Source organism: Cryptotermes secundus, unplaced genomic scaffold (assembly GCF_002891405.2).
Source record: "Cryptotermes secundus unplaced genomic scaffold, Csec_1.0 scaffold2107, whole genome shotgun sequence".
Lineage (NCBI taxonomy): Eukaryota > Metazoa > Arthropoda > Insecta > Blattodea > Kalotermitidae > Cryptotermes > Cryptotermes secundus.
The window spans coordinates 43,336-57,905 of NW_019728517.1; the positions used below are offsets into that span (position 1 = coordinate 43,336).

Below are 14,570 nucleotides of genomic sequence, written 5' to 3' on the forward strand. Positions count from 1 at the left end.
TGGGCTTTTCCCACTTTGGGTCTTCTCTTGTATCTTAGCAACAGCATAAAATTGTGTTTTCTCCAATACCGCAGCAAAACTCTCCGACTCATACCCTACCAACATTCCAATTTACCTTGGTGGTCTAGTGGTAACATGCTTGCCATTGGAACCAAGGTTCACTGGTTCACACTCATCTATCCCAGGCCTGTATTTAAGGCACATAAAAGAACCTTTCACTCATGGTAAGAGATGAGTGAAAGCATGATTATACACCATATTTTAATTGCCCACAGAGTTCCTTACTCTGGTCCTTGATGCCAATGTAACCACTTGCATGTGGAGACCTCTGGTGGACAAGAGTGGAAACAAAACTGAAATCACTTAAACCAACTGAGGTATTCTGGTAATTTAACTCACCCAAGTGGTGTCCAAATAGAAAATGAGTTATGAATATGCCAACCAGCTGAGGTTAAAATCACAAATGACTTAATTGTCAAAGTGTTGCACATAAAACCAACCAATAAACCAATGGAATGTAGTCTGGGGTTATCTCACCTAAGTCCTGGCAATAGCAGAAGACAGTCTGGGGTTTCCCCCACATCACAGTGAGAGTAGAATATTTTCTTCCACAACTATTGTTTGGTTGTGATAAATATTTGATGACTTACAATGTGCAAAGAATCAAATGAAGATCCTTATATAAAGCCCATTAATGTCCCTTTTTAGCTCAAGTGTGACCTGACAAATCTCAATGAAACTCACCCTCATCAAATTTCATTAAATCCATTCACCAGTCCTTGACTTGTTACACACAGACCAACAAATACATGGCAAAGGCAACAGGCATATTTTTCCAATTCCTTGTTGCAGAACATGCTTGGAAACAGTGATGGACACAGATAACATTATGTACAGAAGAAAATGAACAGCAATGACACAGATAACAATATGCACCATAAAAATGATCATGGTTGCCTAGACACAACACCACAGATGGATAAAACTAAGAAGTATTTTATGTACAATTATTTACATGCATCTTAATAAAAGTTACCACTACTAGCATTATTTTAGAATGTGTGTTAACGAATAGGTGTCCGGTTGTGCTGCTCTAGTCTCCCCTTGTCCTTCTCTGAAAGGGCATTTTAAGCATGTTCACCCCGGAAGCACACAATTTCATTTGAAAGACTCATAATAGGGAATATGAAAAGAAAAATAATATGCAAACTCCTATCTTCTGGAATATTCCACTGAGTAGTCTGCAGAGAGTCAAGTGATATCACCTCCATCTTCAAGGTCCAAGATTTATAAAAGCAAGAAACCAACATGAAGCAGGAGTTCCAAAATTATCTAATCCTGAAGAGTTCTATCTTCTAGCACGTACACAATGTGACAATAAAGTTCTTGAACTAACGCTATTATAGTAATACTACTAATGCCATCTATTGGGGATGAAAGGGACTAGTTAGAAATAATGTTCATTTATATGATGTGCAAGTTTCAACTTGCTTGGTTGATGCATACGAGGAATGCAACTGTTTTGATGAATTTAGTTTTTTCATTGTGTCAAAGATTCCAAAATGGAACAAAGAGCAGTGATTAAGTTTTGTGTAAAATTAAAACAGTTACTGAAACATCTGAAATGCTGAAAAGTGCGTAAGGTGAAGAATGTTTATCGATAATAAGTGCATTTGAATGACATAAAAGGTTCAAATCTCAGAAAGTGGGAATTGAAAAGTTGTGGGTGAAAACAATGTTGACTTCTTTGATGCTAAAAGGCATCATTCATCTGTGCCTGAAAAAGACCACAAATGGTAAATTTTATACAGAAGTGATTAAGAGATTGATTACTCAAGTTAATCACATTTGGCCTAAGTTTCAGGAAAGTGGGTCCTGATATCCTCTGCATGACAATGCACCTGCTCATTCTTTGAGCGCTGTTTCTGACTTTTCGCAAAATAACGGATCCCCATGTTATCCCATCCACCCTACTTCCCTGGTTTCCTGCTGGTAGATTTTTTCCCCTTAAATTAAAACTACGATGAAATGGACAAGATTCAAGACTGTTTCATCGATCCAACAGACTGTGACGAGAGAACTGACGGTGATACGAGAAGAAGCATTTTCTCGGGCATTTGATTCGTTGTATGAGCAATGTAAACATTGTGTGGAAGCGGGCAGGGACTATATTGAGTGATGGTATTAATAAACATTAGTCATCTTTTTTTTTGTGTGGGTTTTTATGGCTTTAGTTCGGGAACTTAACTGTCACACTGTGTAGTCTGGTAAAAGTCAACCAATGTTTTGGAGGAATCTCCACCTTCAGGGCTGAAGAGCAAGTCAAGGATGCTTGCTTCATACTAGCTTTTGCTTGGTTTACTCCTCAATCCTGAAGATGGTGGCAACATTTTCCTCCAAAATGTCAACTGACTTTCATTGTACATGCTGTTATAACCTAGAAAACATAACTCTTCATAACTACCACCAACACCACCACCACAAAAACCTCAAATCCCGCAAGAAGAAATATACACATTACACATCTACAAACTTTCTGTACTCCAAGAAGAATATCGTGGAGTTCTTAACACCAAATACTGAGGAAGAAACTACAGAAAAGTAGCATTTGTAAAAGAATTAATGTCACCATTGGCCACAGAATTACGGTAAACAATGTAGCCCATCACCAATGCGATAGAATTCATCTTGCAGTGACGATTACAATTCTGTATCACATTAAATATTAAACTTTAATTTCACTCCTATTTAAAAGTAAATATTCCAGTAACCAAAACAAAATGCTTAAAAGAACTCTAACTTCTGTGAGCCTTATTGCTGCTGCTACATCCTAGTTTCTTGCTTGGCTCACTTGTACCCTGATGATAAAAGAGTCATGTTCCTGTTCAACTATCAGCTGATGTTCTCCGGACTACACAGAATAATATACCTTAAGATATAACTCTTCAGTCACAGCTGTGAGAACCTCAAAACAAACAAATATTACTTTCAGCTCACACTATTTTCATTCAAGATGACAGAGTCACAGAACATGTCACAAAGTTTGAGGTTCTTCAGTGCAGCATTACTGTTCAAGAAACGAGCACACATTCAGCAGAAAAAGCAAAATCATGTAAAAAAATCAAAACAGTACAAATGACACATAGTACCAAGGCTGACTTAACCCTGAACATTCATACATGCATATGCATGAACCAGCTGTGGTCAAACCAGAAATATTAGTGCACCTCTAAGTGACTAAAGGGATTTCTGCTTTAAGTGAATACTACTGAAAGTTCAAAACTTCACAAAATATGAACAAGTGTTACAGCTGCCACTGTAATTCAAATACATACACAGACCACTTAAAAGTGTGCACACATTGAGACAGCCTTTAGTGACATATAATGAGCAACAGTCTGTTACATAGGCACAGAATTAGACTTCAAAAATTTTTGGTAAGGCAAGTCCATCACATAACAGTATCTTAACGTATCTGTACAGCTCAATTCTGAAAGCAGGAAGTTCTTCCAAAACAGGGGCTGAGTGCTGTGGACACAGCACTTTCCATGGAATTGTAGTCTACTGTTGTGAGCAGAAAATTTGTTGAGTGGCTGAACAACTATCAGCTTCTTAAGGAGGATTTTGTTGCAAGCAGTAGGGTTGTATATTCTTAAGACTTATTTTTTAAGGGTTGCCTGGCAGAATTGCTGGAGACACCCCTTACTACCTTTCCTGGGATTAACAGGAAGAATGGGCAAATTTCTGCAGAGGGTTTTGCAGAGAGTTAATAAACAATTTAATGTGCATGCACAATTATATATAAAATGAGTAACAGATTATTTTAATCAAACAAAAATCCAACCACTACTTGATTTGACTGACATCAAGATGCCTGCACTTCACAAAGTGGCACGAAGTCTGGTAGACAACAAGAATCACAGTGTTGGTACGCTGGACATTTATAGAAACTTTACACCATGGATTTGTGCCTCACATTTTGCAATCAAATTTTCATCATCAAAGATGTGCCTGGAGCAAAATAATAATAATAATANATCCACCCTACTTCCCTGGTTTCCTGCTGGTAGATTTTTTCCCCTTAAATTAAAACTACGATGAAATGGACAAGATTCAAGACTGTTTCATCGATCCAACAGACTGTGACGAGAGAACTGACGGTGATACGAGAAGAAGCATTTTCTCGGGCATTTGATTCGTTGTATGAACATTTTAAACATTGTGTGGAAGCGGGCAGGGACTATATTGAGTGATGGTATTAATAAACATTAGTCATCTTTTTTTTTGTGTGGGTTTTTATGGCTTTAGTTCGGGAACTTAACTGTCACACTGTGTAGTCTGGTAAAAGTCAACCAATGTTTTGGAGGAATCTCCACCTTCAGGGCTGAAGAGCAAGTCAAGGATGCTTGCTTCATACTAGCTTTTGCTTGGTTTACTCCTCAATCCTGAAGATGGTGGCAACATTTTCCTCCAAAATGTCAACTGACTTTCATTGTACATGCTGTTATAACCTAGAAAACATAACTCTTCATAACTACCACCAACACCACCACCACAAAAACCTCAAATCCCGCAAGAAGAAATATACACATTACACATCTACAAACTTTCTGTACTCCAAGAAGAATATCGTGGAGTTCTTAACACCAAATACTGAGGAAGAAACTACAGAAAAGTAGCATTTGTAAAAGAATTAATGTCACCATTGGCCACAGAATTACGGTAAACAATGTAGCCCATCACCAATGCGATAGAATTCATCTTGCAGTGACGATTACAATTCTGTATCACATTAAATATTAAACTTTAATTTCACTCCTATTTAAAAGTAAATATTCCAGTAACCAAAACAAAATGCTTAAAAGAACTCTAACTTCTGTGAGCCTTATTGCTGCTGCTACATCCTAGTTTCTTGCTTGGCTCACTTGTACCCTGATGATAAAAGAGTCATGTTCCTGTTCAACTATCAGCTGATGTTCTCCTGACTACACAGAATAATATACCTTAAGATATAACTCTTCAGTCACAGCTGTGAGAACCTCAAAACAAACAAATATTACTTTCAGCTCACACTATTTTCATTCAAGATGACAGAGTCACAGAACATGTCACAAAGTTTGAGGTTCTTCAGTGCAGCATTACTGTTCAAGAAACGAGCACACATTCAGCAGAAAAAGCAAAATCATGTAAAAAAATCAAAACAGTACAAATGACACATAGTACCAAGGCTGACTTAACCCTGAACATTCATACATGCATATGCATGAACCAGCTGTGGTCAAACCAGAAATATTAGTGCACCTCTAAGTGACTAAAGGGATTTCTGCTTTAAGTGAATACTACTGAAAGTTCAAAACTTCACAAAATATGAACAAGTGTTACAGCTGCCACTGTAATTCAAATACATACACAGACCACTTAAAAGTGTGCACACATTGAGACAGCCTTTAGTGACATATAATGAGCAACAGTCTGTTACATAGGCACAGAATTAGACTTCAAAAATTTTTGGTAAGGCAAGTCCATCACATAACAGTATCTTAACGTATCTGTACAGCTCAATTCTGAAAGCAGGAAGTTCTTCCAAAACAGGGGCTGAGTGCTGTGGACACAGCACTTTCCATGGAATTGTAGTCTACTGTTGTGAGCAGAAAATTTGTTGAGTGGCTGAACAACTATCAGCTTCTTAAGGAGGATTTTGTTGCAAGCAGTAGGGTTGTATATTCTTAAGACTTATTTTTTAAGGGTTGCCTGGCAGAATTGCTGGAGACACCCCTTACTACCTTTCCTGGGATTAACAGGAAGAATGGGCAAATTTCTGCAGAGGGTTTTGCAGAGAGTTAATAAACAATTTAATGTGCATGCACAATTATATATAAAATGAGTAACAGATTATTTTAATCAAACAAAAATCCAACCACTACTTGATTTGACTGACATCAAGATGCCTGCACTTCACAAAGTGGCACGAAGTCTGGTAGACAACAAGAATCACAGTGTTGGTACGCTGGACATTTATAGAAACTTTACACCATGGATTTGTGCCTCACATTTTGCAATCAAATTTTCATCATCAAAGATGTGCCTGGAGCAAAATAATAATAATAATAATAATAATAATAATAGTTTAACCTCCTGCCATATTTCTTGGACCACACTCTGATCAAATTTTAGCACAAGCCTCTCTGAGCTTTGTCCTCAGCTCTTCCAATGTTGCTAGCAACAGAGGGACATACCTGTCCTTATCAACTCCCCAGAAGAAAAGTGTCATGGTTACCCCTGTTGATCTCGACCCTTTGTTCACACAACACTTGCACCAACCAAGAATTTACAGATCCCTCCTGTACTTGAGCCAAAATTGTCGTAACAGATTTCATGTAACACTAACACACAAAATCTCTCTTCCTTCATTCAGACACCACTTTGTGACACTGACAAATGCAGCCCTACCTAGCACCCAGAATGTGCTGGAAGCTGCAACCTCACATTTTACACAGAAATATTCAGATTTCAATGTGCTCAGTAATCGAAAGTGGTAATATCAAAAACATTAGCTATGAAACATGTTAAGACATGCCTGCAGATCATGTTTACATCTGCCTTCCCACAGCAATCATAATGTTCTGTATGGCCTTGTGATTATATGCAACAATCACTGCTATTAAGTTCCCAATATACAGCCATTACAAGTTTGCCCACAACTGATACATGCAAATTCACTCAATTAAGTATTCAGACAAAACACTACAGGGTTATAATATTTACACCATTCTGAACCAATGTTGCATTTTTACCTGTAACCGTAGACACTAGACCCAGAGCTGGAGCTGCTGGGGCATACAGTGGTGGGGGAAGGAAGACACCCCTGAGAGTGGGGTGGGGGATGGGGGCCACAGCTATCGAGAATGGAAAAAAAAAAAATTCTGGTCAGATCTGTTCAATATAATGATCTATAGGTTGAGATATCTGAATATGCAGCAACTACCTACACAAAAGAATATCTAACCACAAACAAGTAAAACATAGTTCCAAACATATCCTGGGCTGGATATGCATGAAATGGTCAAAGTATTATAAAAACTGGAACTGTAAGGTACAAATGGTTAGAAAACTGCCACAAGACCAAATTAAAATTAACTTGAGCAGTATCCTTTGGTGCAGCATTTCTCAACAGGGACTTGACAGTCGGTTGGATGGGACATAAAGGCTGTAAAAATAAGACCTCCCTTCTTCAATTAACAATTAGTATTACCAACAGGTACGTATCAATAAACATAAACTTCCTGAAAATAAAAGAAAGGATTTGTTTTTACAATGGTGGGGCCAGAGCCTTTTTTGAGTAAACGACCAAGACACCAGATGAAAAACGTTGAGCACAAGGAAAGCTGAATGTGCTCTACCAAAGCAAACATATCTCGGAGAAAATAAGTATACTATAGCAGATGTACAAAGCCTTATATATAGCACAGTTCATTTAATATCTACAAGTAGATAGTCCTTATGAGAAATTATCCAAACTCTTAAAGGCAGAAGAAAAAAATGTCCTGTACAGACATACTGCTATCCAACGTCCACCAAGCACCTGCCTCTTGATAATGTTTAAGGAAAAAGAGCATCAATTTATTCCTGCTTTAACATACAGTACATCCATAGGCTATCTACGTGGTCCCACGTGCCTTGGCGTGCATTTAATCACAACAATTTGGAACTTGAATGCCATCTTGAGTGAAAAATGTACCTCATTTTCCTCTATATCAGGCCACTCCACAAAAGAGGACACAATGACAATTAGTTTAAACACTCATAGAACCATGACACGAATCGTAATGAAGGGCTGCAAACATGGGCAATCCTGCAAAACTACAACGATCAAAAGCACATTTACACTGGGAACATTTCCCACAATTAAAATCTTCAGATGATTAGCAACAATATATGGGTCATAATTAACACGCAGAGCTGTCTCTATGACCATCAGGATTTGTATCCATTACTCTTGATGATGAGATCTAGCCTTCAAGTATGTAACTATATTTTTGTGGATGTGAATATAAAATTACAAGGTAATCTTATTTCAATCAACAAGAGTACAGTTCAAACATACTGGTCAAGAATTAAAGTAGCATCTCAAAACTGAAAGAAGTTGGACCACTGCTTGCATACAGAAGTGTCCATTCACATTCATGCATGACACAGAGAGGTTTGCTCCTTCATTTGCGGCTTTGTTGCCACTGGTGGTGTGTAGAGCAAGATTCAGGTCACAGTTCAGCTTCTCTCCAACAAACATGACTGCTACTACATCACCTAAATAAAGGCTCTGTCAATTCTCACAAAAANAAAAAAAAAAAAAAGTCTTCAGCAAATGGAAACAAAAAATAAATTACACAAAAGGGAAAAAAAGTATGCTGAAAATTAAAATTACTTATTACACAATACAACTTCTGAGAGTGGTGTTCGTCCACTGTTGCATTATTTCATAACGACATAAATTCTGTAATACAAGTTCGCCATCTGTGATTTCCACAATATTTCCAACTCAAAGAGTCTTGTTTGGATGTCTTGGCAAGTTTCTGGTGCTAGGACTAGTTCTGGCTGATGTTTCTTCCTACTGACTGCATGTCATGCAACATTCTGTACAACTTCGTACCACACATGGTTTGCTGGATAAAGGCGAATACAGATAGTGCTGTGAAAATTTTAGACGCACATAGTGTAGTGACAAATTTTAAAACGATTCAATTTTTAAATCTTAATACTGTTGCATGGACAGTAAACAGAAAATAAATTCAAATATTAATGTACATCCGTAGGTCATAACATAAGCCACATTACTAGCCTCCAGCTTCTCACCACAGAGGTTTGAGTTCAATCCTATGGTAGCCCATTTGGAATTTGGGGTGGATAAAGTGACACTGACACATACTCTTCTCCAGGCAATATGGTTCCCCCCCCACTAATTGCCATTCCACCAATGCACCATACTCATCATCAAGGGCAGGTACAACAGGCCTGAGGCTGCTGTATCCAGGGACTCAGTCTCACCCATGCCTACAATTAATGGACATCTGTGTTTGGGTTTATAAGCAACTTGCATGTTTATGCACAACATAACATTCTGAAATCGCTGCAATGCAAGAAGGATAAGTTTCAAAAGATCCCGCTATTCTGCAAGACAGATACTAAAACTCACCCACAGGACATGATCTGGGGACATCAGCCAATTAGGCTGGCAGCATACTTGTTAAAACTGCTGTGCAGGAAGTTCTCATGCATCAGAAAACAATGCTGGACACTGAGGGTAAAAATTATGAAAATGTACCCTTCAGCCAATGCAGAGAGTCCAGTAGGAGTATGAATTCAGTGTCTGCAATGTGCCAATGACAATGCAAGAGGTACACATTATCTTTCAACAGTAAATTGAAACAGACATACCCAGCACAAGCTGGGCATATCAAACACATGACAGAGAATAAAGCAATACAATTTTAAGAAAATTAACTAATTCATCATTATGTAAACCTCTGTTTTTACAGATTTCTATACTCTTCGATATTCTTGGAAAATTTAAATTTATGTATCTCAAAGAACAACAGATATATAGAATATGGTCAGTTTTCTGCTTTTGTTTTCTAAGGTCTATGAAATTCAAAACACCTTAACACTCTAGGATGTATGGTTCTGAAACAATAAGCAAAAAAGTATTTTTCTGGGGTTCCAAAAATTATGGCAAGCGTTTCAAGGTATCTTAAATCTCCCCAGGGCAGCTCATTACCACCACACCAAATTGGTCGGAATGGGTGAAATGGTACGGAGACTAATTTTTGCAGGGACTATGTGTGGTGGGATTGCATCACCTGGATTGCACATGTCTCGTCCTACAGAAACATCAAGATCCCCCTTTTGGAATGTCCAGATAACCGAACCACTGATGATGAAAACCTATGTTGCCCAAGAACATTCTTGACCTTTCCTTATGGATGACATAAAAAGGAGTACAAGTATACAGTGAGTGAGTCAGTTTTCCATTCAGCTCAGTCAAGTGAAATAAGTGCAGTGCAGTGCAGTGGTGCTGCTGTGAAGTAATGAGTGAACAGAGAACTGATCTCAAGAGCATAAGTAGTTACAGACAATGGAACAGCAATTCCCACATATACCAACAACTGATGCAGTATAGAGAACACAGAAACACCCTTCTTTAGAGACCTAACAGTTCCTACTTACTATCTTTCACCATCAAGTACAGTTATTTGCCTTTCTCATAAGTTTCAGTTGCATTTGCAAATATTTTAGACATCATATCAAGGGATCTTTGTCTTTCCTGAGCTACGATAAGTAAAACATATTTTAAGATCTTCACAAAGTATTTTGAAAGTATTAATAATGTCGAAATAAAAGGTAAAATTAAAACAGGACGTTTTGGTGGCCGGACTCTGTCTCCATTTTCAGGTAAAAAACCTACACAGTTGGGCCCAACTGATAGAGCTAGTCCCTATCTCTGGACATCTGTACCAACACCAGAGAGGGTATACAAGCCAAGCACAGCAAAAACAATCTATGAGAGCTCAGAAAACCTTAAAATATTAAAACTCCACATGTATGAGGCCTTTCACCAGAGAACTATAAAAAAACAAGTCATCACTGGAGAGAAAAATTCTCCATATGGTACCAACACAAAGACACAAATTTTCTCATTCAATCTACACTGAACAAAGTTGTATTTTTTTTTTACTTCTGCTGTAATAACGGGAGTCCAGATGGGGGAGACGTCTAAGCTGCATTGACAGGATGGTCCATCAGATACATGTGGGAAGATTCCTTGTATTTCCCGTATGTGCTGTTTGCTTCAATCTACAAGACCCTCACATCATTCCAACAAATTTTGTTACCTTCTTTGCATGCATGTTGAGCTAATTTTGATTCTTCAAGCAAACCTTGTGCCAGGTTATATCTGTGCTCCTTAATGCATACTTCTATACATGTCACAATCACATGGGATGTCGTACACACAATGATTTGACTGCGGGGATTATCTAACTTGTCCAATTTTCAACAGAGTGTATGTTTAGTTCTGAAAATGGTCCTGACATTGAAATGATTTTCAATGTGTCTGCATTTCTCAGAAATACCCTTAACATATTGGTTAATGACACTGCCCTGGTATACTGTATCTGAAGAAGGATGATTGCATCAGGCCATGTCTTATGTTCTTAAATTCACTGTTTAAATAATTCTGATCCTGACATATCATCTTGGCTTGGATGACTAAATTATGAATGACTTCCCCTTTTTACATGTGGGTGGTTAGACTCAAAAGTGCTTGACTTATATACCCTATCTGTTGTCAGTACAGATGTCTGGAGACAGGGACTAGCTCTATCGATTGGGCCCAACTGAGGTTCTACCTGAAGACAGACAGAATCGTCTCTGGAATGTTTTTAAATATGAACAGGATTGTATTTTAGATAAAAACAGGATGATGGATAATGTCCAGAAACATAATATTGTATTAATGTACCACTGCCACAAACTTTTAGATCTTATTTAATATAAACTGCCATAAAAACTGACAGTTAAAAATCTTCTTCTATGAACCCCCGATAGTCAACTGTCAATGATAATTGCATGTCAATATCACAGGAGATGGGACTGAAGAATATGACTGAGTTAAGTTCAGATCAATTTTATATCTTAAACATTAATAATATTATTAGGAAAACATGGCAATAATGAACCTCTGGAAGTATCTGAAATACATAAGGCTAAACCAGTTGTACGAATAAAGCAGGACACTGTATCTGACAGTCAGTTACAGCAAATACATATGAATTAAACAATTTCATGGAAAATGTAAAACACAATTAAAGTTATTTACCATAAGAAGCAGGTCTCCATTCTGCACGAGTGCACGCAGGATCAGACTGTCCCCCCCATGGGAATTCTGGATAATTTAAGTTTGGATTCCACGTGAAAAGTGTAGTTTGGAGGAAATTACATTCTTCTTCATCAGCATTTGTCAGATCAAGGAATTGGATCTCCTGAAGGCAGACAGAAAACAAATGATACAAAAATAAGAAATATTTCAGTGGTTTCTACACCTGTGTCCATAAACTTTTGCCTCGATGCATAACTAAGCCACACATTTAAAACTACAGTAGCGACCACTTTACCCACAACACCATTCACACATTATCACATGAAATTAGTCCATATCCAAGTGAACACATATACACTGGCCATTATATACTGTATATTTGTGATAATTCTTTACATATATCCTCTTCTGAACATAAACATAAAAAAAGAGGTTAAAGTTCACGTATCAACTTGAACAATATAGTTAGTTATTTAGAGAGGGTGGGTTTCCCCATGCACCGCGACCAGTTTGATCTATTGTGCTTCCCTCTATGATATTCTACCAGTCTCTATACCCTACCGCTAAATGGTGCGTACCATCAGACCGGCCGAGCAAGCGAGTTCGGTCACTTGCTTAGCGGTGTCTATAATGCTTCCCCTATCTATCAGAGGCCTCAGAGACTATTGTTGGGCGGGAAACGTCCTGGAATTTGGCTCAGTGATCCCCTTTGGGGATATGAGGTTCTTTTACATGCCGTAAAGTTACGACACGGGACACACAGCTTAAAGTCCCTCCCGGACGACTTGTCCCCTAAATTTTTCCGCCCTTAAAAATTCGACGACCTCCCCCAGGTATTTGAACCTGCATACCATGAGTTATGAGGTGGGAACGTTAACTCTAGACTACGGAGGCCGCTTTGAACAATGTGTTACTGCCCATATCTGAAATCATATCTTGGTTAACAGTGCCAAGAGCTGAACCATATACTTGTATTACCAACAGTAACATATTATGTTAATATGGGGATCAACAAGCTGAAACATGCAGTTCAATCCATAAAATGATCAAAACCAGCTGTCTCCAGCATTCAATGCTTAGGGTTAAAGAATACCTTTGATATAATTTGTGCCTAACATTCAACGGTATTTTAGCAGTATCAGGGATGCCTACCTTATACAAGCAGAAGCTTCTTTTCACTTTTGGGTACAGTTTCTTTTTGGTAAAGTGATACAGGGTGGGCAAGGAAGGGCTGTTTTCATTCATGAATAAATTCTGTTTTATGGATAATGAAAAGTAAGTTTACATATTATCATGTATAGGGACAACCTAATTTAAAAAGATTTATTTTGGGAACAGTCAGTATGAACACTAAACTTGGGAAAATCTGAGGTCAGGGAAATTTAACACTCAAATTACTGACTGAAACTGAACAGCAAATTATGAAAAATTCCACCTGAGGAATATTAAATGGGGGTTAAACCTACAAAAAACTTAGAAAATTAAACGTGAAGTAATAATGGCAGGCTTCCCAATTATAACATTTATTGCTGTACATTTGTATAGTTGTGACATTTTTATTTGGCAACACAAAAAATGGCACTTCATGTGTGAACCTTATTTGCACAGCATTGTGTCCTGGAAGTTTTATTTTCATCAAAATAAGCCTGATCATTCAGGCAAAACAGTGCTATATCTCATACTTCAAGACTCGGGGCAAAGTTTAAGTGGTTGTTTCATATTTTCTCCTGCCACGATTTGAGGTTCTCAAAGCAGTGGCTAGGAAGAGCTCTTATCTTCTTAAATATGATGCCGCACAGTATACTGACATCCAAAATTTCTGAAATACATACAGTCTCCTTATTCAATATGCAAGAGTAAGCTAAGCAAGAAACCAGCATGAAGTGGACCACAAGTGAAGAATATCAAGTGTGGAATTTGGCACATAGTTCACTCTGCTTTCTGTAACTTCACATGGGTGATATCACAAAGCTTAGCAGAAACAGGAAACAATTCAAACAGCATGTGGACCATGAAGAATGCTACATGACAAAAAGGCCAAATCAAATAAGAAGATAAGAATCAAGGAACTGCATTAAACATCACATGCAAACAAATATACAAAATGGAGAAAATGGAAAACCACTGAAATCCAGAACCAGTGAATATAAAAGCAATTCAAAACTGGATAAATAATAGTATCTAAAACAGCAGAAAGCTCCTAAAATTAGAGCCATCAAACATAACTAGATAAAGCAGAAAATATCCATAAAAAGATAACACTCATCAGCCATTCAAGCCTAGATGTATGTGCACACCACAAGGCCATCAACGATGAAGGCAGCAACTAACAGCATGTGAAACATGGGTGCAATTATCATCATCACTGGCATGACAGCCCTTTGTGAGCCCTGGCCTTCCTCAGGATTGCTCGCCATTCTTCTCCATTCGATGCTACATTCCTCCAGTTCTTTACACCCAAAATTCTTATGTCCTGCCACACACATTCTTCCCATCTTAATCTTGGTCTTCCCACTCTCCTATTTCCTTCTCGTTTGGTGTTAAGCATTTGCTTGATGGTTCTATTCTCGCTGGCACATATTACGTGTCCAGCCCATTCAAGCCTTTTCACCTTTATAAATCCAATAATGTCTGGTTCATTAAATAGTTTGTATAGCTCATGGTTATACCTCTTCCTCCATATTCCATTTTCTTCCAC

The 14,570-nt window shown here is 37.9% G+C and overlaps 1 protein-coding gene across 4 annotated transcripts in view; it reads right to left on the minus strand.

Moving 5' to 3' along the window:
- The window catches only part of LOC111865275 (ubiquitin carboxyl-terminal hydrolase 10), a 55,939-nt gene that overhangs the window by 27,094 nt on the left and 14,275 nt on the right, over positions 1 to 14,570 (minus strand). For 3 of the 4 annotated variants that reach the window (XM_023853177.2, XM_023853174.2, XM_023853175.2), the window contains 2 exons: positions 11,873 to 12,035; positions 6,795 to 6,896 (listed from right to left, as the gene is read on the minus strand). In XM_023853177.2, the coding sequence (XP_023708945.1) occupies positions 6,795 to 6,896; positions 11,873 to 12,035 (265 nt within the window). The remainder of the gene's footprint in view (positions 1 to 6,794; positions 6,897 to 11,872; positions 12,036 to 14,570) is intronic. The other variant, XM_023853176.2, reaches the window with a different exon arrangement.